Raw genomic sequence first — 21,468 nt, 5'->3', positions numbered from 1 at the left:
GCCTGCAAAAGAAGTTGCCAGGGAGAGCGCTCAGTGCCCAGGTGTCCATGTGGCAGGGCCCCAGGGGAGACGCAGGGGGAGCAGCAGGCCTGGTGCCCCCTGAGCCTGCCCTTGGCCCAGGTTTCAGCCCAGGGCCTGAGGCAGGGAGAGGATGGAGAGCTGCTGGAGAGGCGACCTGGGGGTGAGCAAATGCCCAGGAACTCACAGCCAGGGCAAAGACGTCCTCCTTGTCCCCATCAGAGGTGAGCATGCGAGACAGAGGCCAATCCTCCATCACACACAGCAGTGTGGGCAGCACCTTCTCCACCGTGGAACTCGATGAGCCTATGGTTCTCCACATAATGGCAGCAGCTCTGTGGGATCAGAGCTCTGTGTCAGGGACATCTCAGCCACACTACCATGCCCTGTGCGGCTCTGGGGGCCAGGTGACAGAGCCCCGGCGCCCGGAAGGGCAGGGAGGGAGCATGGCAGCAGGCTCGGGAAACAGAGGGGCCCGAGGGTCCTGGACCTGTCTGCCTGTCTGGCAGAGCCCATTGCACAGGCCAGGCAGGGCCATGGCCCTAAAGGCCGGTGTGCCCTGAGCTCTCAAGGCAGGTGGGCCCATACCTGTCACATGTTGGGGCACAGCGCAGGAGGGTCAGCACCACGTCCGCTGGGTGTTCTTCAGCCAGCCTCACAATGTCAATTTGCATCCTGGCATCCACAGTGGCATGGGACGCTAGTCTCTGGTGAATATTCCTAACAATGGCTGGTGCCTGGAGGAGGCATGGGGAAGACTGGCAGCACTGTCCAAGGGAGCAACTTCCCCAGCTTCCCTTCCCACAGTACTGTAATGGCTTCAAGGGCTGAGAGGACCCAGTGACTTGAGGGGACACACAATCCTGGGAGGCCTCCAGCCCTGGCCCCAGGGGCTGCTGCTGAGGAGAAACAGAACTCTCCTCGAAAAAATCCACGGTGGGAGCATGAGTCATGGTGGGAGTGGGGGTGGTGTCAGTATTTGTGGTGCCCTGAGTCTCTCCGGTGTCAGTGTTTGTGATGGACCCATCCTCAGTCACTGCCATGTCAGCCTTCTCCTTGTCATTCTCTGCAGTGTCAGAATTTTCTGATTCCTCAGGCAAATCTGTGCTGGTATCAGGCTCTGCCTGGAGCTCAACCGGCCTGCAGTCAGGCTCAGCTGAGCCCTCAGTTGCCGTGGTGCCGGTGTTTCTACGTCGAAGTGGCACAACCTTCCGGAACTTCTGCAGGGGAACAAAGCCAGGGATGTACCATGGAGCGCTCCAAGCGCGGTGCTCGGCCGAGCAGTGACAGCAGGCCCAGCCCAGGTGGGGAGGGCTGCAGGTACCTTCAGCGTCCTGCGGAAGCGGCCGCTGGCAGGCCTGTGCTCTTTTGTGCTGTCCGTGGCTGCATCTGGAAAAGAGGGAGAGCAGCCAGAGCTGAGGGGCTGCGGGAGAGGCCGGAGAGCACAGCCCAGGCCTGTCCTCCCCAGGCTGGGACTGGCCCGGGATGCCCCAGGGGATGGAGCATGGGCGCTGCCAGCTTCAGCCCCAGCCCCTCTTCTGTCCTGTCCCTGGGCATATCCACAACAGGTGGGAGAGGACGGAGCCAAGCTGGCTGCAGCCATCAGCCCTGTGGCCCTGTTCTGCCACTCGCCGTCCTGCAGTGCCTGGAGCTGCTCTGGCTCTTCAGGCTGTTGTGCTCCACGGCCTTGCTTTTTCTCCCCCCTGAAGACTTTGAAGAGGCCAAGAAATATGCCCGCCATGTCAGAGTGTGGTGTTGAGGGCGCCTTCTAGAGAGATGGCTCAGAAGAGCTCTGAGTCAACAAGCCCTCGATGGTACCCGCAAAAGAGAAGCCTCGGCTAGGCCACAGGTCACCAAGTCCTGCGGTCTGGCCTCGAGGTCACCTCTAGGAATACCGCCTCGGAAAAGCTCCGGATCAGACTGGAATGAGTGTGCCTTGGGGGGGCTCCTCACGACACCGCTCTATCCCGTCCTGTCCCGTCGCCGGCTCCGAGCACTGTGGCCTGGCTGCGTCACCGCCAGCACCTATGTCGCCACGCGTCACAAAGGGTCCTTTGACACCCTGTCCCATTCCATGCCACGGTGACCCCGCTGCTGCACCGTGTCACAAAGGGCCAATGCACCCACTGCCGCCTGCCCTGGGGCTGCCCCCAGCCCAGCCAAAGTGGCCCAGGTCGGAAGGAACCCCTCAGCCCAAGTGTCGAAGACAGCCCTGAGACAGCATCTTTCGGAGCGGCTCAAACCGTGGGCAAACGCTGCCCTGCTCTGCGGGCCCAGGGCAGCAGAAGGAGCCCCCAGGGCTGCCAACGCAGCCGCAGCGGGAAGGGCACGCGGCCTCGCACAGAAGCTGGCACGGCCTCCCTGGGACACGTCCCCATCCGCTGGCCGTCCTAAACCCGCGGGTGTGACACAGACGAGGAACGTGTGGGCCAGGGCACGGATGCTGCTCTGAGCCCTGGGGCCAGGGGAGCGCTGAAACCGGCAGGTGTGACGGGGCCCCCGCCCAAGCGGAGCTGCCGCCCCCTGAGCCCTGGCAGTGCTGGTGTCATCTCCTGCCCCAGAGACCTGTGCCCCGGGGCGCTTCTCTGCCACAGGGCAGCCAAAGCCAACGTGCGCCGGGGGCCGTGCTCCTTCCTACAGGGGATGTTGGCACGAGCACCTGCAGCAAGTGCTGGCAACTGTTGGTCTCTGTCAGAAGCTGTTACTCCATGCTGAAATTCTTTTCTGCTTGGAGCGATTTCCTGAAGCACAAAATCACCCTCGCAGCAAAGGCAGAGAAGGATCTGGCATTTAAGAATCCTCAATTCAGGAAAGCTTTTCTTCCTATTACTCAACTCAAGTAGTTGCAAAAAGTTGTCAACTTCCTAAATTAATAGCAATGGCCTGAGAACCTGATAGATTTGGAAGTTTCCTTCTGTCTTGGTTTGGGAAGACAGGTATCTGCCAGGCAAAATTACAATCAGAGGCTCTTTGGCAAAAATTTGGGAAATAGGAATAGCAGTTCTTTACTAGTATGTAATACAAAGCAAACAAACACAAAAAAACCTCCCCCCCCGCCCCCCCACCAAAGAACTACAGCATTAATGACAAACGACAACAGTACCAAGAACTTTGAGGGCTTTGTTTCACAAAACCCAGGGCAGTTTGGTTTCGGTGTCCCTGCAGGATCCTCAGAGCACCAAGCTGAAACAATGGAAAAGTCCTGGGCTGGTAGCTGGGATGGCAGGGTGTCCCGGCAGGCAGGGGCAGGATGTGGTGGCAGCGCAGGGGGTGCAGGGTCACGCTGTAGCAAGAGGAGCAGCGCCGAAGAAAACCGAAGGAGAGGCAGGGCCTGGACCAGCTCCCCGCGGGTGGCCGGGAAAACTCCGGATTCAGGCCGAACCGATGATAGTAGATTTCCCAGGACTGGATCCCTTTGGCCACAGTGAAACTCCTCCAGCCAGCAACAGCCGTTCTCCCCTCGGCGTGCTTTGCGGCGGCTGAGATCCTAGAGGAGCGGCAGACACGCGTCTCCCCGAACGCCGGAAAAAAGAAAAGCCCGCAGCTGCCTCAAGCTTTGTCTTTTACCTGCGTTATCACCCCCTTCCACCTTTGTCCACCTCTTTGTTTCGGTTAAGTACTCTCAAGTATCCAACACTTGGTCTCCTTGGTAACTTGTGGGGAAAAAATTCTTTAGAGAAAGAAGGAACAAACCTAACACCCAACACGCTGCCATCAGCACACCCCAAAGACGGGCGGAGGAAGGAGAAGCAGGGGCTGCTTTGTGGCCATGCCCAAGAGAGACTGGAAGGGTGCCCTCCCTCTGCTCTCACTTGCTTGCCTTTCTGACAGGCTCTGAGGCAGGGGCTGCGATTCCTCAGCTCTGGGCACCAGAACCGCAGCCGGGATCCCGGCACTGCCTGACGGCGCTCGGGCCATGGGCTCAGTCACGCGTCCGAGTCTCGGCCACCGTGCTGCTGCCGCTTCACTTGCCCTTAGGCACAGCCAAAGCTCCCTGTTAAGGCCTGATGGCCTCTGCTTCTGCCTCTCCCTGCCCCTGTGCAGGGCTGGAGCACTGCTGTGCTTTCAGCAAGCTATTCTTGAAAGCTTCCAGCATTCCAAGCTCCTTTGCCCTCTGTAGATGCTTGCCGTGGAATCCCTCACAGCTGGGCCCAGAGCATACTCAGGTTGGCTCTTCCAAAATCCAGGAGCTTCAGGCTGCTCCTTAGGACCTTAAACTCCACAGTGTTGTGGAACTGGACCATCAGCACAGGCACCTTTCCAGCCAGTCGTGGCCTCGCTCCTCTGTGTCTCTGCACAAAAGACGGCGCGCAAGAGGACGGCAGCAGGGGCCTGTGTGTCCCAGGGCTCAGGTTTTTATGCCGCTTCAGCTCCACAGAGACGCAGGTGAAGTGAAGAAGCCAAAGTGTTTATTAATTAAAGACAAAGCAAAGGGATGAGCTGGGAGGAAATAAGGGGGGATGGGCAGGGTTTGAGGGCTGGGAGGGAAGGAGCTGTGAAAAGGGGTGGAGAGTGGAGGGAAAAATAGGGGAGGGGCAGGGTCTGAGGGCTGGAGGGAGGGAGCTGTCAACAGGGAGGGAGAAGGCAGGAGCTATGGCATCTTCCCACAGGCTCAGCCGTGCCCGGCATCAGCCGTGCCTGGAGTGACACTGAGCGATGTTCTCTTCACTGGCTCCTGGTCCTGGTCTTGGGACACTGGTTCTCCGAATCCAGAAGATGATCTTAGTTCTGCAGATCTTTGTCTAAAACTTGCTTGAATCTCCAGGTTAGTGGAGGATGGGCTGTCATCTGTGCGCATGGCTTCGAGGGCTGGAAGACAGATGAACTACCATGGTCAGAGCCCAGACCTGCGACGACACCCAGCGATTGCTCTGCTAAAGCCATCCCTCCCAGCTCTCATCACGGCTGAATTATTACAAAAATATGAATATTGCCCTAATGCCGATATCCAACTACGGTGGACAAAAGACTCTCTAACAGTTTAAAGTTAGAAAGTGTGTGTTTACTTACGACGCCGGGCAGCGTGCGGGATAGCTCCCAAACACACGCGCGCTCACAGAAGATCACAGGGTCTTTTTATGTACAGAAGTATTGAATACCCAAAACACAAATGTATATTCATGACTTTAGTACCTCCCATTCCCCGCTTCGTATGGTAATTAGCCAAAAGCTATTAAGCATGCGTGGTTTGTTCTTTGAAATGGGTCGGTGGTCTTTTTATATGGGGCAGGGTCTCAAAATGATGAATTAAGCGAGTCTTCTTCGCTGTGACTTTTTAACCTTTCAGTGTTGTGTGACAACTGAATCCTGTTTTCCCAGGAGTATTCGATTTATGAATTCGTTGTGCTTCTTGAAGCCTATTGATTAGGCAGAATACACAAACATAAGTTGACAGGCCTAATGATTTATCAGTTCCTTAAATCCGGCTTCTGCTTATCAAAAGGGAAGTCTATCTGTCTTACTTCAGCAATATCTAGCTAAAGTCTGTAATTCTTCAAAATTAATGTTTCATGGCGACAAGAGAGGAGGGACCAACAGCATCAGCTGAAAGGTGCTGGCCACGAATCCCCCTTCCCACGACCTTGAAATCTCTCTGTGCTCTGCTCACACCACCCCTGGTCCACACAAGGAGCAAAGCCCTCCGCAGCCGGGCCAGGGATTGCAGCACCCCCCGCCAGAGCCGCTGACAGCCCGCTGCCCTCACTCACCCTGACTGAGAACGTGAAGCTCTCCTGGCTGCCCCCTCATGTACCGCCCGGCCATGCCTGCGAAGACAGAGCGTGTCACGGCCCCAGCGGCACGGCTCCCTGCCAGCGCCGCTGCCAGCCCTGTGGCCACACGGCCTCCTGCCCCGGCAGGGCTCGGCCCGGGCCCTTGCCGCCTGCTGCCGCCCCAGGGCACGGCTGCCAGAGGGCGGCAGCAGCCCCGAGGGCAGGCGGGGCTCCACGGCGCCGGGCCCGCATGCCGCTGCGGCCGGGGCAGCAGCAGCCGGGGCCGAGCTGCGGCGGGCCGGGGAGGGAGCCCGGGCTCGTGGCTCACCTATGAACTGCATGGCCGCCTCTCGCAGGGACTCCTGTGGGTTCTCCAGGTACGGCAGGGCCTGATGCAGGTGCTCGGCCGCTCGGCTCCTGTCGTCTGCCAGCTGGAAAGAGCGGCAGGAGGGAAGGGTTGGCGCGGGCTCAGCCCCTGGGCCGGGCTCTGGCCGCGCCCAGCCCCGGCCTCCCCTGCCCGCACGGCCCTGAGGCCCGGCCAGCAGCCGCTGGTGCCGGGCTCTGGAGGGGGCAGAGGGCCGGCTGCTGCCCGGGGAGCCGCGGTGCCGCCCCGTGCCCGCAGCCCCGCTGGGCCGGGACTCCACGGGCACCCGGCTCGGGGCCGCAGGAGCCTGGAGAAGAGCCCGCGGGGCCCGGTGAAGGGAGCGGCGCGTGGGGCGCAGGCCGGAGCCCCTGGGTGCGGCACCGGGCAGGGGCCACGGCTGCCAGCCCCGCACACTGAGTGCTGCAGTCAGGGTGCTTCTCCAGGCTGCAGCTGGAGCTTCTCCAGGCCGTCCTTACCAGACAATTGGAGAACATCAAGAGCTGCTGCTTCTCCAGCAGCTGCTTGAGCTTCCTCCTTTTCAGGAACTCGGTCACACGAAGCAGCGTTTTCCAAGAGGCCTGGAGTGCAGCAGAGATGCTGAGATAGCACTGCAGCCCAGGGCACAGGACTCTCGTCCCTGTGCCAAGGCCTGGAGGAGGCTGCAGCCCAGGAGGCACCAGGGCAGGAGGCAGCTGAGCCGTCTCCCAGAGATGCACGAGCATCACACAAAACCTCACCTCTGCCACACGCCGGTTCTCATCATGGCAGTGCAAGAACAGTGGGAGCAGGTTCTGGCTCAAAATCTTCTCCAGGGGCTTTTTTCCCTCATCCACTACCAAGTCCATCAACTTGAAGATGAGGTCAAGGGACAGCAGCTGCACATTGCTGTTGTCCTGGAGGAAAGGAAGAGGAAGAGACCTTAGGACTAATTACTCCAGGCTCACCTGGGCAAGGGCCCAAAACTATGAGGCACAACATTTCTGGGCAGCAGCCAGTGCCGTGGCTGGAGGTACAGAGCCTTACGTGGTCAAAGAGCAGCAGGAGGGCCTCAGCCAGCTTCGGGGCGGTGGTGCTGGATACCAGGATGCCTTCGTTCTTCAGCATATTAGTGAACACACGGAGGGTCATGCCAATCACGTTTCCGTCTGCATCACCCAGCAGATCCAGAAGGCATCGAGAGAGGCTGCACATTCTTAAGGCCTGTGTGGAACGCAAGGCTGCGCTGTGAAGCCGTCAACAGCTGCACCAGCGACAGCGCCCTGGCACTGCAAGCCCAGCCTGCTGCCGCAGGGCCCAGAGACCAAAGACCTGTCCCAAAGCACTCGGGCAGCTGAGGCAGGAGAGCTGGGAGCAGCTGCCTCAGCTCCTGAAGCCCAGCCAGCCCATGGGGCTGCTCTCCCCCCCAGTGCAGCTTCAGCTGCTGCCCCCTTCTCACCATCAGGGGATCCTTGCTGAGCTCCACGAGGCCTCTGAGCGCCAGGCGACACCTCTGCCTGCACTCCATCCGCAGGTACCTGGACATGATCTCCAGGAGGCTGTCACCGCAGTTAGCCAAGTCCAGGCACTCCAGGACCTGAAAGGCACAGGGCAGTGGCACAGGGCCCGGCTGGCAGGAGCCCAGAAGTGCACAGGGCCAGCCCCAGGCAGCAGCACAGGGCGCTGGTGCCATCCCAGGCTAGGGATGCGGCTGCGAGAGGGCGGAGAGCTGGGAGGCAGCTCAGCCAGGCAGCGCTGGCCTTCAGGCTCACCTCCACAAGAAATGCCAGGAAAGGCAGATCGCAGCCTGGCTTCTCAGTGCTGAGCAGCCGGAGCAAGCGGGTTGCGACGCAGGAAGACAAAGGGATCGAGACATGACGCATCTCCCTGTCAGGGGCAAAAAGGAACAAAGAGCCTGAGGTGGGGGGGGCAAACCTCTCCCATGACTGACTCATAGAGGTGCAGTCTTTCCCTGGCCTCCCTGGAGGGAATGTGGGTGCTTTGAGAGGTGGCTCCTTCTGTGGCTCCTTCCCAGCCTTTTCCAGTCTGCTCGGCCATCCCTAAAGTGACGAGGCCCTCTGGCCCACGACCACAGGGACTGTGTGGGGCAGCCCGGGCACAGGGCACAAATTCCAGGGACAACAGGGAGAAGGGGGTCTCACCTGGCCAGCAGAGCCACAGCATAGTGCTGGGTGTCAGCACAGAGCATCGTGTCCCAGCCATGCTTGGACTCCATAGTGATCACCTCGCTGTCACACTCCAGCCAGCAGAGCAGGGACTTCACGGCCTGCACTGCAAACCTGTGTGCAGAGCAAAGCCCGGGTCACACTGGGAGCACTGGCACTGGCCACAAGGACATGGGAAGGACAGGAGGGCGGAGACCTGTTGGGGTCGCTGGGAAGGCGGTGTTCCTCTCGGCATGCTCTCCAGAAGCGATCGACTTCCTGTGGTGGCATCTGCTGCGTGGTGATGACAACGTGGAAAAGCAGAGCCACAAACAGGCGGGAGGAATAAAGGATCAGTGCCTCGTGGCACTCAGGCACCTGGACAATCACCCACACCACCAGAGTGGCCTGCAAAAGAAGTTGCCAGGGAGAGCGCTCAGTGCCCAGGTGTCCATGTGGCAGGGCCCCAGGGGAGACGCAGGGGGAGCAGCAGGCCTGGTGCCCCCTGAGCCTGCCCTTGGCCCAGGTTTCAGCCCAGGGCCTGAGGCAGGGAGAGGATGGAGAGCTGCTGGAGAGGCGACCTGGGGGTGAGCAAATGCCCAGGAACTCACAGCCAGGGCAAAGACGTCCTCCTTGTCCCCATCAGAGGTGAGCATGCGAGACAGAGGCCAATTCTCCATCACACAGAGCAGTGTTGGCAGCACCTTCTCCACCGTGGAACTCGATGAGCCTATGGTTCTCCACATCATGGCAGCAGCTCTGTGGGATCAGAGCTCTGTGTCAGGGACATCTCAGCCACACTACCATGCCCTGTGCGGCTCTGGGGGCCAGGTGACAGAGCCCCGGCGCCCTGAAGGGCAGGGAGGGAGCATGGCAGCAGGCTCGGGAAACAGAGGGGCCCGAGGGTCCTGGACCTGTCTGCCTGTCTGGCAGAGCCCATTGCACAGGCCGGGCAGGGCCATGGCCCTAAAGGCCGGTGTGCCCTGAGCTCTCAAGGCAGGTGGGCCCATACCTGTCACATGTTGGGGCACAGCGCAGGAGGGTCAGCACCACGTCCGCTGGGTGTTCTTCAGCCAGCCTCACAATGTCAATTTGCATCCTGGCATCCACAGTGGCATGGGACGCTAGTCTCTGGTGAATATTCCTAACAATGGCTGGTGCCTGGAGGAGGCATGGGGAAGACTGGCAGCACTGTCCAAGGGAGCAACTTCCCCAGCTTCCCTTCCCACAGTACTGTAATGGCTTCAAGGGCTGAGAGGACCCAGTGGCTGGAGGGGACACACAATCCTGGGAGGCCTCCAGCCCTGGCCCCAGGGGCTGCTGCTGAGGAGAAACAGAACTCTCCTCGAAAAAATCCACGGTGGGAGCATGAGTCATGGTGGGAGTGGGGGTGGTGTCAGTATTTGTGGTGCCCTGAGTCTCTCCGGTGTCAGTGTTTGTGATGGACCCATCCTCAGTCACTGCCATGTCAGCCTTCTCCTTGTCATTCTCTGCAGTGTCAGAATTTTCTGATTCCTCAGGCAAATCTGTGCTGGTATCAGGCTCTGCCTGGAGCTCAACCGGCCTGCAGTCAGGCTCAGCTGAGCCCTCAGTTGCCGTGGTGCCGGTGTTTCTACGTCGAAGTGGCACAACCTTCCGGAACTTCTGCAGGGGAACAAAGCCAGGGATGTTCCGTGGAGCGCTCCAAGCGCGGTGCTCGGCCGAGCAGTGACAGCAGGCCCAGCCCAGGTGGGGAGGGCTGCAGGTACCTTCAGCGTCCTGCGGAAGCGGCCGCCGGCAGGCCTGTGCTCTTTTGTGCTGTCCGTGGCTGCATCTGGAAAAGAGGGAGAGCAGCCAGAGCTGAGGGGCTGCGGGAGAGGCCGGAGAACACAGCCCAGCCCTGCCCTCCCCAGGCTGGGACTGCCCCGGGATGCCCCAGGGGATGGAGCATGGGCGCTGCCAGCTTCAGCCCCTGCCCCTCTTCTGTCCTGTCCCTGGGCATATCCACAACAGGTGGGAGAGGACGGAGCCAAGCTGGCTGCAGCCATCAGCCCTGTGGCCCTGTTCTGCCACTCGCCGTCCTGCAGTGGCTGGAGCTGCTCTGGCTCTTCAGGCTGTTGTGCTCCACGGCCTTGCTTTTTCTCCCCCCTGAAGACTTTGAAGAGGCCAAGAAATATGCCCGCCATGTCAGAGTGTGGTGTTGAGGGCGCCTTCTAGAGAGATGGCTCAGAAGAGCTCCGAGTCAACAAGCCCTCGATGGTACCCGCAAAAGAGAAGCCTCGGCTAGGCCACAGGTCACCAAGTCCTGCGGTCTGGCCTCGAGGTCACCTCTAGGAATACCGCCTCGGAAAAGCTCCGGATCAGACTGGAATGAGTGTGCCTTGGGGGGACTCCTCACGACACCGCTCTATCCCGTCCTGTCCCGTCGCCGGCTCCGAGCACTGTGGCCTGGCTGCGTCACCGCCAGCACCTATGTCGCCACGCGTCACAAAGGGTCCTTTGACACCCTGTCCCATTCCATGCCACGGTGACCCCGCTGCTGCACCGTGTCACAAAGGGCCAATGCACCCACTGCCGCCTGCCCTGGGGCCGCCCCCAGCCCAGCCAAAGTGGCCCAGGTCGGAAGGAACCCCTCAGCCCAAGTGTCGAAGACAGCCCTGAGACAGCATCTTTCGGAGCGGCTCAAACCGTGGGCAAACGCTGCCCTGCTCTGCGGGCCCAGGGCAGCAGAAGGAGCCCCCAGGGCTGCCGACGCAGCCGCAGCGGGAAGGGCACGCGGCCTCGCACAGAAGCTGGCACGGCCTCCCTGGGACACGTCCCCATCCGCTGGCCGTCCTAAACCCGCGGGTGTGACACAGACGAGGAACGTGTGGGCCAGGGCACGGATGCTGCTCTGAACCCTGGGGCCAGGGGAGCGCTGAAACCGGCAGGTGTGACGGAGCCCCCACTGATGCAAATTTGCCACCCCCACATGTGGTTGGGCAACACTGGTGTCAATCTCTTGCAGAGATGCTGTAAAATTTCCTCATGTTCTTTCGCCTATTCTTCTTGCTTTCTGGAAAAGACCATCAGCCCAGCCTCTGATGTTCTGTGTGTCTGGCTGTGGCAGCTCATGTCCAAACACAACTGCATCCCTGCTGAGCATGGCAATGGACAGCCACAAACAGGGAGGTTCCCCAGTGAACATCAAGGCAGACACGTGGGGAAGTGCAGAGGACAGGGAGAACTCTGGCGGGAGAAGCTGTTCTGTGTCTCTGATTATGGTGCCAGCACCCTGAAGGAGCAGCCAAGACAAGTGCTGGAAGCAGACAGGTCCTGCCCTTTTCTGCTGTGTGATGGACCTGGGACAGACTTGTTGCCACAGGTCCACCAGATTTGATACACGAACAACAGAGGGCCATGCATTGGTAGGCAATGGCCTCCAGCAAGAGCAAAGCAGGATCTTCTAGGACTAAAGCCTGAGGTTGTGAACTGGGCCGTCTCCTCAGTAGACACCAAAGGGCTTCCCTCCACCTCTGAACCTCAGCCACAGGAGTCCCTACTTTTACTCAGCACCTGCTACTTCTTCAGCACTGCTTACCCATCAGATCAAGGCTGAACGCATTTGCTGTACTGATTTACCACAGAAACAGCACTATGTATTAAAAACCTGGAAGCAATTAATACTTATGAAGCCAACTAATTTTTAAGAAGTAGAAATACTAAAGGTGTCAGTTGTTTCCAAGTATTAACTCTTTTAAGGGCAAGGCAGGCCATATCAACTGCAGTGCCAGGCTCAAAGTGCAACACACATTAAGTTCAAATCCGGTAAAATGTTTGAACTAAATACAGTTCCCTTTGTTTTGCTGCAGGTGTGACTTATGGAGTGACTTACTTTGTACGGTACTTAAGTCCCAGATGTTACTTCATAAACTCAGTCTAAACACAGATCCCAACTGGCATAGGAAAGCATGGTGTGTTGTCATCATCATCCTTCTCACTTTGTAAAGCTCAGGATAGCCCTCAGAGCTGGTATGCGCTACTTGACACAGGCTCAATGCTGCTTAAAAAGAGAAAGCAAGAAAACGTGTTCCATACCTCAAATATCTATCAGATCTCAAACAGTTGAGACACGACTGTGTCCTTCCTTCTTTGTGGATCAGAGGCCAAATCCGGGTCTGGGTGCAGTCACTGATCTACCAGTCTTTTCAAGTCATGTGGATTCCCATTGCATATTTTTACACTAACCTCAGCTTTGAGGGGCTTTAAACACAAAGTAAGATGCTGGTCACGATTTAGCACAGTTTGTTTCTATAATTTATCCTTGTGTAACAAAAGGCTCACATCGCAAAACCAAATTGGGTTCCTACTGCTAAAAAACCTCCCTTCCTTCAGACTTGTATTTTGGTTACATGAGAACACATTCAAGTGAGAAGCAGCCACATTTTCTGCTTTGGAATTGATTGGGAGCATCTTGATTCCTAAAGCTTAACTTGTTCTCTGACTTTATTTACACCCAGTTGTGCCACATGGCCTGGGCATCCCAAACCTGAGGTTCTTTGTGGTGAAGGCACAGAAGAATCTGGCATTTAATAACCCCAAATTCAGGGAACCAGGAATGCACATTACTTCCCTTTGCTCCACACAAAAGTAGTTAAAAATTAAGTTACAAACTTCTCAAATCAATTCGCAGGACCTGAGAGCATAAAATATTCGGAAATCTGCTTCCCATCTCAAAACAGCAACTCATTTGCCCTCACATGGTCTGTTGAGTCAATTACAAAAAAATCGTTTGACACTAAACAGAAAAGCTTGTCTTTTGGGTTTGTTTGGGATCATTTGGCTTTTTTGCCAAGCCAGCCAGCCCAGACAGTCCTTCATAGGAGAAGAACACACCAACATGCTGTCTGGGTGACAATCCAGCCAACTCCTGCAGGGTAGGACACAGGAAGAACCAACCACGCACCCAAGAACTTCTTCCAGATGTCCCTAGTGTGTTACACAGGCCTTCTTGCACATACCCCAGGCTGAAACACAGACTTACAGCAACATCCAAACTGCTCTCCTGCAGTGCCTGCTGAGACTTTTTTTTGTACATGAGCATTCTGCTTTCATTTTCTTCACTGCATTACTGGCAGCTCCAATGAGATACTGGAAAGTCTGTCAGGATTTGTTGTGAAAGCCCAGAGGTTTCCACGTGGATCTTCAGCAGGGAGGGATACTCAGCTCTTCTGCCCCCCCACCCAGTTACTCCTGTTTTAACCACCTTGGAGCTCAGGTAGCTTTCCCTACAGAGACCGGAACTGTGGGTAAATGAGCACTGCTGACCCATGTAGGAGAAGATAATAAAATGCCAAGAAACAATGTTCCATTACATGTAAGATGCAGACAAAATGGAAAACTGAAATTAAGTTCCTTTTTTCCAAATCCTTCATGAACTTCTGTTCCCAACTGAATTCCTAATGGTTTTTTAACTCAAAGGCCCTCCCACACTCAGCACTGTACTTGGAAGAATTCCAAAATCCACACCAATTGCTTCAATTAAAACAGCAAATACAAGCACAAAAAATACTTCCTCTTTGTTGAGCTGAAAGCACAGGGTTAGTGAAGGCCAGGTAAGGATTCAAATGCCTAAAGATGTCACTTTACTAAATATTTCACACAATGTTTCCCAAGGTAGGGTTCTGGATAGGGAAGCACAAAGCTGCTCATCTGAAGACAGGTATTTGTGAACCAAAAACCAGGAAAAGGGCAATGAGGATGAAATCCATGTGAAATAGCTTGGATTCCAAAGCAGCACATGGTAAAAAGTGTCTGGGAATACAGAACTTGAGGGCAAGTTATGAGTTAATGCCTCATACAAAGCTAAAAGACAGCCTAAATTTTACAGCAGACTAGAAATCACAAAGTTATCAACTTGTTTGAAAGGGTCAAACTTACTGTATTTGACATAGATTTGAGACAGAAACAGACTGCCAATGTCCACATTGCTCCTCTCCTATTACCATTCATTGAGTACGTAGTACTTTAATTATGTCTAAGTTTCATTTCTCCAAGCACGGTTGTGTGCTACCTGCAAGTGCAGACATGCACAATACAAACACAGAAGGGATATTTTCACTCAGCTGTGCAAACACTTTACACCAAGGAATATTTTAAGACATCTGAGGGGTACCAGTGGTTTTTTAATACAACACTGTACAAGTGCTGCACACGAAGCTGTTGAGGCATAAAACATTGCAGTAATCCTTAACTAGCCCTATCCAAATTAGGCCAGTAAGAATTCATTAAAAAAACTCACCAAACCAGACCTCTATTCTGCAGAAAATTCAAAAAAGTCAAGTGCACAAGGTCAGTGTAAACATGTTCTTTAATATCACTGAAGATAAATTTAGCAATCCAAGTCTTAGGTGGGCTTCAAATAAATAATCATTTTGAGAAAGTGTTTACACATCAAGGGAGCTCTCAAGGCAGTAGAGCAGTTTGTAATTCCTCCCTGCTAACACTCCCTCACCAAGAGAATGTACAGTAGGCAGTGCACACTGGAAAAACAATCACAACACAAGGGCACACTCACCAGCTTCCATGGAACCTCTGGATAGGATTTTAGAAAGGGGGGAGAAGTGAATTGAGACATGCACTGCCCTTTAAAGCACCACTCTTTCTCCACAATCTTTTCACCAACATGACACAAATGGCAAGAGAACTCATGTTTGCTTTCAAAATCCACTCTCAGCTCAAAGATTAATAGAGCACTGCTTGGACAGAATTATTTTTCAAACTGACACTGCAGCACATTGCATCACTCCCCTCCCAGCTGGGCTCTGCTCCTACTTTAACCTTGAAATTCCTCTCCCATCACTGCAGAAGTAAGCCAGAAAGCTTAAAGACAGGTAAGAATTGTTATTTCTTGCAGACCCTGGCCCAGTGTACTGAAATGGAGCAACAGGTGACAGGTCTCAAGATGCAGGGTTACCCAGGAAAACATCTGGTGTCCTATGTCACTCAAATAAAACCTTCCAAAAGTAAAAATACTTCCTCAAAGTGTAGATTTGTCTTTGTTAAGCAAGTATTCTGCTGTAAAAATATGCCTGATGTGAAATTTCTCACATCAGAACAAGAAGATTTAACAATCCAGAAAGAACATGAGGAAAAAAAATCAATTATAAATACACCACAAAAATATTTGCAAAAGAGTTACTGCAAAATGGTCTTCTTTCACTTTCATCAAAGTATTTTCTCTCTGTACATACAGGCTGGGAAGTCTTCCACTCTGTCCTGTCCATGTTCAACATGCAACAGATCTGTCATAAGCACTGCAGTACTCACCAGAGAATTGTTTCTTCTCCATTTCTAACACACCTGAAAAAGGTTCTGCTTTGAGTCAATTCAAAAAAACATACTATGTAATACTGCTGTGTATGCTGTGTATCTACTGAATAAATATTGCAGGAGTTAAAGGATTGTTTCTGTGCTAGCTGGGCTTTGGCAAAACAGGAGCGAGGCTGACATACACTGGATACTTCACACTTTTGAGTGGGGGACGCTGCAACATTTAACAGATACAGAATAAAATAAATCTTAGATCTAAAACTGTCGGTACACAGGATTCCCAAGTTGTTCTGAACACAGGAGCAGGGTGATCAGTTTTCCAGGAAAGCCACATAGTCAGTCAATCTGGCCAATTGCTGTTCATTGGGAATTGGTGGGACTGGAGCAGGTTCTGTAAAGATAAAACAAATGGAACATTAATGAAATTTAGAAAGCAAATCCATCCAGCATCCATCATAACAATAAGGGAAAAAAAAATTAAATGCATCTGAATTTCAACAGCCTTCTGGGGGCAGATCTTAACTGCATCTCCTCCCTACACAGCTCCAGCTGACATAATTCTTGTTATCTGCACCGTTCAGTAGTCCAAGAGTTACTAACCACAAAAACTGCTGCAACAAGTCCCACTTGTCAGCAGCCTGCAGAATTTCTCTGCACACACTGGAGTCTGAGCAATGAGGGCTGACAGTATTCGGAGAAAAAAGCTCCTGGAGCTCTCTGGTTGCTCCTTTCCTTGCAAGCTGCCATTCTGAAGACTCCAAACAAACAGATGTAGTGGGTGATCAGACCAAGAGAACACACAGGAGCTCTGCTATGGAAGTGGGAACCTCAGGAATCTCAGGCACTGCTTAAACATGAGGGAGTGAGAAGACAGAAGGAGAAACACATTTACATAGCACCTGATTGGGGTGGGCAGTTGTTTTTTATTTTGGAGGGGCCAGTGAGAACATTCACTTCTCTAGGACTCAGTTCCCACTCAGTGGTGCTGGTGACACTGTTTATGCAAGTTTAGCTAAATCCATTATATATAAACAAAAATACCTGATGAAGGAATAAATCTGTTAAAGGAAGCATCCAGCACACCTGAAGAAAAACATATGAAATTAGCTCAGTGGAACAGTTTTGAACAGTTCTGTGCAACAAAATATGGAAAAAAAGCTAATTAAAATTAAACCTGTTTATTCATCACACTTGATTTTATAACTAAAAAGCAGAATACCAAAGGATTAGCTGCTTCAAAAGACCCTCTTTCTTTTGCCTGAATAGTAGTTCTTGCACTCACTTCTGGAAAGAACAAACATGCAAGTAATTTCCAATTTTTTTAAGCTCTGCATATTTTGCAACCAGTTCTTAAAAACCCCACTTGATCATATATAAAATCTCAGGGCTCTGTTTGGCTTTGTGTCCCTTAAGGGTAAATTTCAACACCTGGCACCTGTTTATTATGGGCTCTGAACACCCCAAAACTCTGCCCATACAATGTCATTTCTTAGTCCAAGAGATCTTGCCCTTTTGGATTTGCTGTCATCTGGCTCCATCTGCCAGAGCTGCACAGAGCAGTTTAAGAGCAGCTCTTTCATCCTGCTTTTATAGCTTAACATTTAGTTTTGCCTCAGCCAGCCACAGATACAGCTTTAGAAAAAAAAAAAAAAAAAGGCAAAGTATTTCTGCAGACCAAGCTTTGCAGGAACAGACATTCTGTTCTTAACACCATGAAAGTGAAGAGAAGAAAAGGAGAGAAGATTTAAATTTTAGAAGCAAAGGAAATTATATCAACAACTGGAGCTCCTCAAAACACAAAGATTCACTAAATCCCTGCCTAAAGAAATTCTAATTCTCCTGAAGGGAAAAAAAAAAGTCTCAGGTTTAAGAGGGTCTATTTTTCATTCATCTTTATTAGGTTAAGACATGTCATTTGAGGTCATCCAGTTTATGTTCCACAGAGACTGAGCCAGCAGCAGAGGAGGAGAGGGAGCAATCCCAGCACATCCTGTCTGCTTTTGTTTAAACAAGTTCATGTGAGGATGTAGCTTAATCCAAACTACTTGTAAGTCCAAACCAAATCCACCACTTTGTACTTCCTCACATTTTATGCACGCCCCGTGTTCATAAGCAGCATGAGTGTCCAAAAAGTATCTAACAGAATCTTGTGCAAAGCTGTAATTAAAAACTTAACACATAACTCCTGGAAAATGCTGAATGTTTCTTGAAGTAACAGCTCCACCTACCCGGCTTTTTAGGCATCACCATGCGAGTTGCAAAGTCTGCTTGCCAGCCCTGTTCTAGCACACCTGGAAAGGCATTTGTAAGATACAGAAGGGGAGAATAAACAATGATAGTTAATGGCAAATAATTTTTTAAAAAACCAAACCATTATCCAGAACCAAGATTTTTTTTTTTTTTCTCTCTAATCACTGCCCAATCACTTAACAGCCTCGGAATTTGTAGATACATTTTCATTAATCATCACTTAGAGCTTTCTGAGCTCATCGTCAGTATAAAAATTACTCAGGGAATAATGCCAAGTACCTTTCACAGCTTCTTCCACAGGAAGGCCAACAAAGGCGGCAAAATCATCTGCAACTATTGATGTGTAAGCCTGGGAAACCAGCCCAAAGGCTCGTCTCCTGGTTGCATCTAGGGAGAGGAACACAGGACACAAGAGACTCATCTCCAGAGCTGGGAAATCTGAGAATATTTCCTCAATTCTACCACCTTTGGAAAAATCACTACCAGCTTTCAAGTGAGCACTTCAGGAGTTCCCCCTCCCTTCCCACAGTTCACAGTCAGCAGCAAGAGACAACAAGTTGTTCTCTGCCAGGACAAACCCCCTCAGAGCCCACACTGACCCTCCAAATGCAGCCTGCAGCATCCTGGGCTTTACCACCAGCACAGAAAACACTTTAGGGAACTCTGCACCTGATGGCATTCTCCATTTGCAAGATGCCAGCAATCAGTCAATAATTAATGGAACCTAAAAAGCAGTTGTTCCTCATGCTACAGAGAACTGGTTATTGCAAAGCACTTCTTTTTAGCAGTCTGCACTGCCCTCTAGGAGCAAGACTTTGCATGTTACCATTACACGGGATAGAAAACGTTTCACAGAAAAACCTTCTTGTAAGTACCACCAGGTTCTGAAATGCCGAGCCAAGTTCCCTGAATCTCTGCTAAGAAGTCTGATGAAACTGGGTAATTAATGGTCTGTTTTGCTCTTACAGAACAAACCATATGGTTTATGAAATTCCAGTGTCAAAGAATATACAGAAACAAAATCCTACTAAAACAAATTTACTTGTTTCTACAAGGTTTTGTAATGAGCTTTTTATTTACAGCCGACACCTAAAAACCTTGTAGTAAAACCTACAAAAACCTGGCAAGTTTTCCTAACCACTTCTGATTTTTCACAATCAACAGTTTGTCTGTTTGTGTGGGAGCAGACATAAATAATTCCAGGCAATTCCCCACTCCCCACACAAGCTCAGCTTGTACCTCTAAGTGCTTCCATGATTGGCTGAATGGTCTCAGACCACTGATGTGCACTGATTGCTGCGTAGATCCCCGGGAAGTCCCTCTGCCAGATTCTTTGTCCCACCGACCAAACTGCACCAAGCTCAGCATTTGCCTGTTGGGATAAAAAAAAAAAAACCAAACCCCAGCCTTAATCCAGAAGAAAATCCTCTACACTGACCGCGTGTATAAACCCATTTCCACCCCCAGGTTTGCAGAGGGCATTGTGTGCAACACAATCAGCAGATTTCTGAGTTAAATTTGGCCCAGCACTCACGGATTTGATAGCAGGGGGGATTCTTTTCCACAGATAACGTGCGTTATTCCTAAAAACAAAAGATAAAAACACTCTTCAGTCACCAAATGAGACACCACCAGGTTTGACCAGATGCTGAACTGAACACCCTCAGGGCTTTAAAATATTCTTCCCAGGAAGGAATATCGGATACTGGAGTGCGAAAACAGAGCTGCTCTCCAGCAGACAACGTTGTCATAACACAACTATCAGTTTATTAATTGCCTCATTTAACACCAGACTGGGAAAGCAATTTCTCCCCAAAACTTTCAAGTTTAGCACATCAAGTACACACCGGGACATGGGATAACCCCCCAAACCAAATTCCCAGGATCTCTGCTTCCTGCAGATTCAGCTCCTTCAAGCCAACAGTATCCCTCATTTTTAACATGGATAGTCCAGAGTTATCCTGCTGGAATTTAAACACAAGGAACAGCCTTGAATCCCACCCAAAACGAATGCAGCCCTGAACAGCTACAAAACAAAGCACTGAAATGTTTAACACGTCACAGAGGAGCCCATTTCATCACTGAAGGAACTTTATTCCCAAATTTCCCCACAGTTCAAGAGGGTGGGGAAGATCAAGGAAAGGAGATCAAGGAGTGAAAGAAACTTACTCCCAGGAATTTTTTTTTTAATTTTTTTTTTTTTTTTTTTTGGTAAACACACCTTTTTTATTAAACACACAGCCCATTCCCAACACGCTGGTGACAAAGCCAGTGTCACAGGCTGGGACTTACATGTCATTGTGCAGCAGGTACAGAGCCAGCAGCTGCCCATAGACCAGGGGTGTGGCAATTCCTCCAGGGGCCTGAAAACAAACACAGATTCCTGAATTACAGATTTTGAAGAGGGGTGTGATACAGAACACAGCAGGAAGCCAAGGTTTGTGTAAATTGGACACTCCAAAACGAGTGTTTTTTGTCTTTTTTTATTCACATCACATAACAGGCCCGTGCAATTTTGGGGGGGGGTAATAAAGGAAGGTTGCATCTTCCATTACTCTTTTCCTATGCTCATAAGAGTGGCAGCTGTTGAAAGTGAAATTAAATCACCCCGACTTCGTTTACCTTCAGCTGAACTTCGGCTCAGGCCACTCCACCACTGCAAAGCTACTCTGCCCCTCCGAAAAACCCCAGGCTAAGCCTCGGCCTCTGCAGCACTTCAGCAGAGCTCACAGACCTCACAAGGAGGATACAAACGAGTGATTAAAAAAAGCTGTAAAATTCTGAAAGCCTGCATAACCTGAAAGCCAAAAAGACTTCCAATAAGGCTTCAGGCCTTCTATCACGGCACAACAGAACGGAAAACAGCACGAAGGAAGCTTCCAGTGAAAGCTGCCACAATAAAACTCGATCTAAGGGTAATTCCCCAAGCCTAGCTCACGGCTCCACTTCCCTGATCAATATTCTCCTTTTCTCAGCCACGAGAAGGACGGAAACAGACAAAATAACCCCCTCTGAGACGACGCGAATAATTATAGGGAAATACCCATTTATCTGCAGGCTGCGAGTTTCTGAAGGGCTCCCTGGCGAGCCCAAGGGACAAGTTCAAACACTGAGCCCTCCCCCGCTCACACACACGCCCACGCACCCTCCCCGCCTCACAGGCGCACACGCAGAGCCCCCCACGCCCCGCGGCACCTCCAGCTCCTGCGTCTCGCACTGCTCCAGGAGCCGCCTGAAGCTCACGGAGCTCTCGGCCATCACCGCCACCGGCATCTTCCCCTCACGGCGCCGCCCGCCTGCATCAGGCGCCCGCGCTCTGACGTCACTTCCGCCGCGAACCTCCCCGTCCCAGCACCTCCCGCCCGCCTCTCTGTGACCCTGGAGGACCGGGGGCGTGGCCCGTTTTGGGGGCGTGGCCAAGACACGGGGCGTGGCCAACGCCCTTGAGGGCTCAGGGCGGGGGCGTGGCCAATGGCGGGGGTGTGGCCAAAGCCCGAGAGGGGCTGAGGGCGGCGCGCGCTCCTTGCGGGTGGCGGTGATTGAAGTCCTTTTAAATCCCTTTATTTTCTGTGTAATAAGCCAAGTTTACGCGTCATAAAAAGAGCTGAGTGTGCTTGGCTTGCAACACGGAGATCCGCGTTCGGTTTTCTCCCCTTGTTTGTCGCGTGTTGCGGAGTGCGTGAGACGGGCCCCC

General features: G+C 52.5%; 1 protein-coding gene across 1 annotated transcript; it reads right to left on the bottom strand.

Moving 5' to 3' along the window:
* Positions 1-14,544: 14,544 nt before the first annotated feature.
* COPS8 (COP9 signalosome subunit 8) lies at positions 14,545-21,108 on the bottom strand. Its single transcript, XM_066189396.1, has 8 exons — positions 20,970-21,108; positions 20,067-20,137; positions 19,309-19,357; positions 19,014-19,146; positions 18,054-18,161; positions 17,753-17,815; positions 16,566-16,607; positions 14,545-15,915 (listed from the first exon to the last, which is right to left on the bottom strand). Exons 1-8 carry the CDS (start codon positions 21,045-21,047, stop codon positions 15,836-15,838), a joined length of 624 nt encoding a protein of 207 aa, XP_066045493.1. The 5' UTR covers positions 21,048-21,108; the 3' UTR covers positions 14,545-15,835.
* Positions 21,109-21,468: the final 360 nt, after the last annotated feature.

This window comes from Chamaea fasciata, unplaced genomic scaffold (assembly GCF_029207755.1).
Source record: "Chamaea fasciata isolate MVZ Bird 193981 ecotype frontalis unplaced genomic scaffold, bChaFas1.0.hap1 SCAF_8, whole genome shotgun sequence".
NCBI lineage: Eukaryota > Metazoa > Chordata > Aves > Passeriformes > Sylviidae > Chamaea > Chamaea fasciata.
Note: the sequence above shows the minus strand (reverse complement) of the source record. Positions and strands in the feature narration are given on the sequence as shown.

Bases quoted from the DNA above. Each gene is read 5' to 3' on its own strand.
- COPS8 (XM_066189396.1), bottom strand. From the start codon at position 21,047: ATGCCGGTGGCGGTGATGGCCGAGAGCTCCGTGAGCTTCAGGCGGCTC. The intron at 20,138-20,969 runs GTGCCGCGGGGC...GTTTGTTTTCAG, and splicing joins GCGAGACGCAGGAGCTGGAG to GCCCCTGGAGGAATTGCCAC. The intron at 19,358-20,066 runs GTAAGTCCCAGC...TTTTGTTTTTAG, and splicing joins TACCTGCTGCACAATGACAT to GAATAACGCACGTTATCTGT.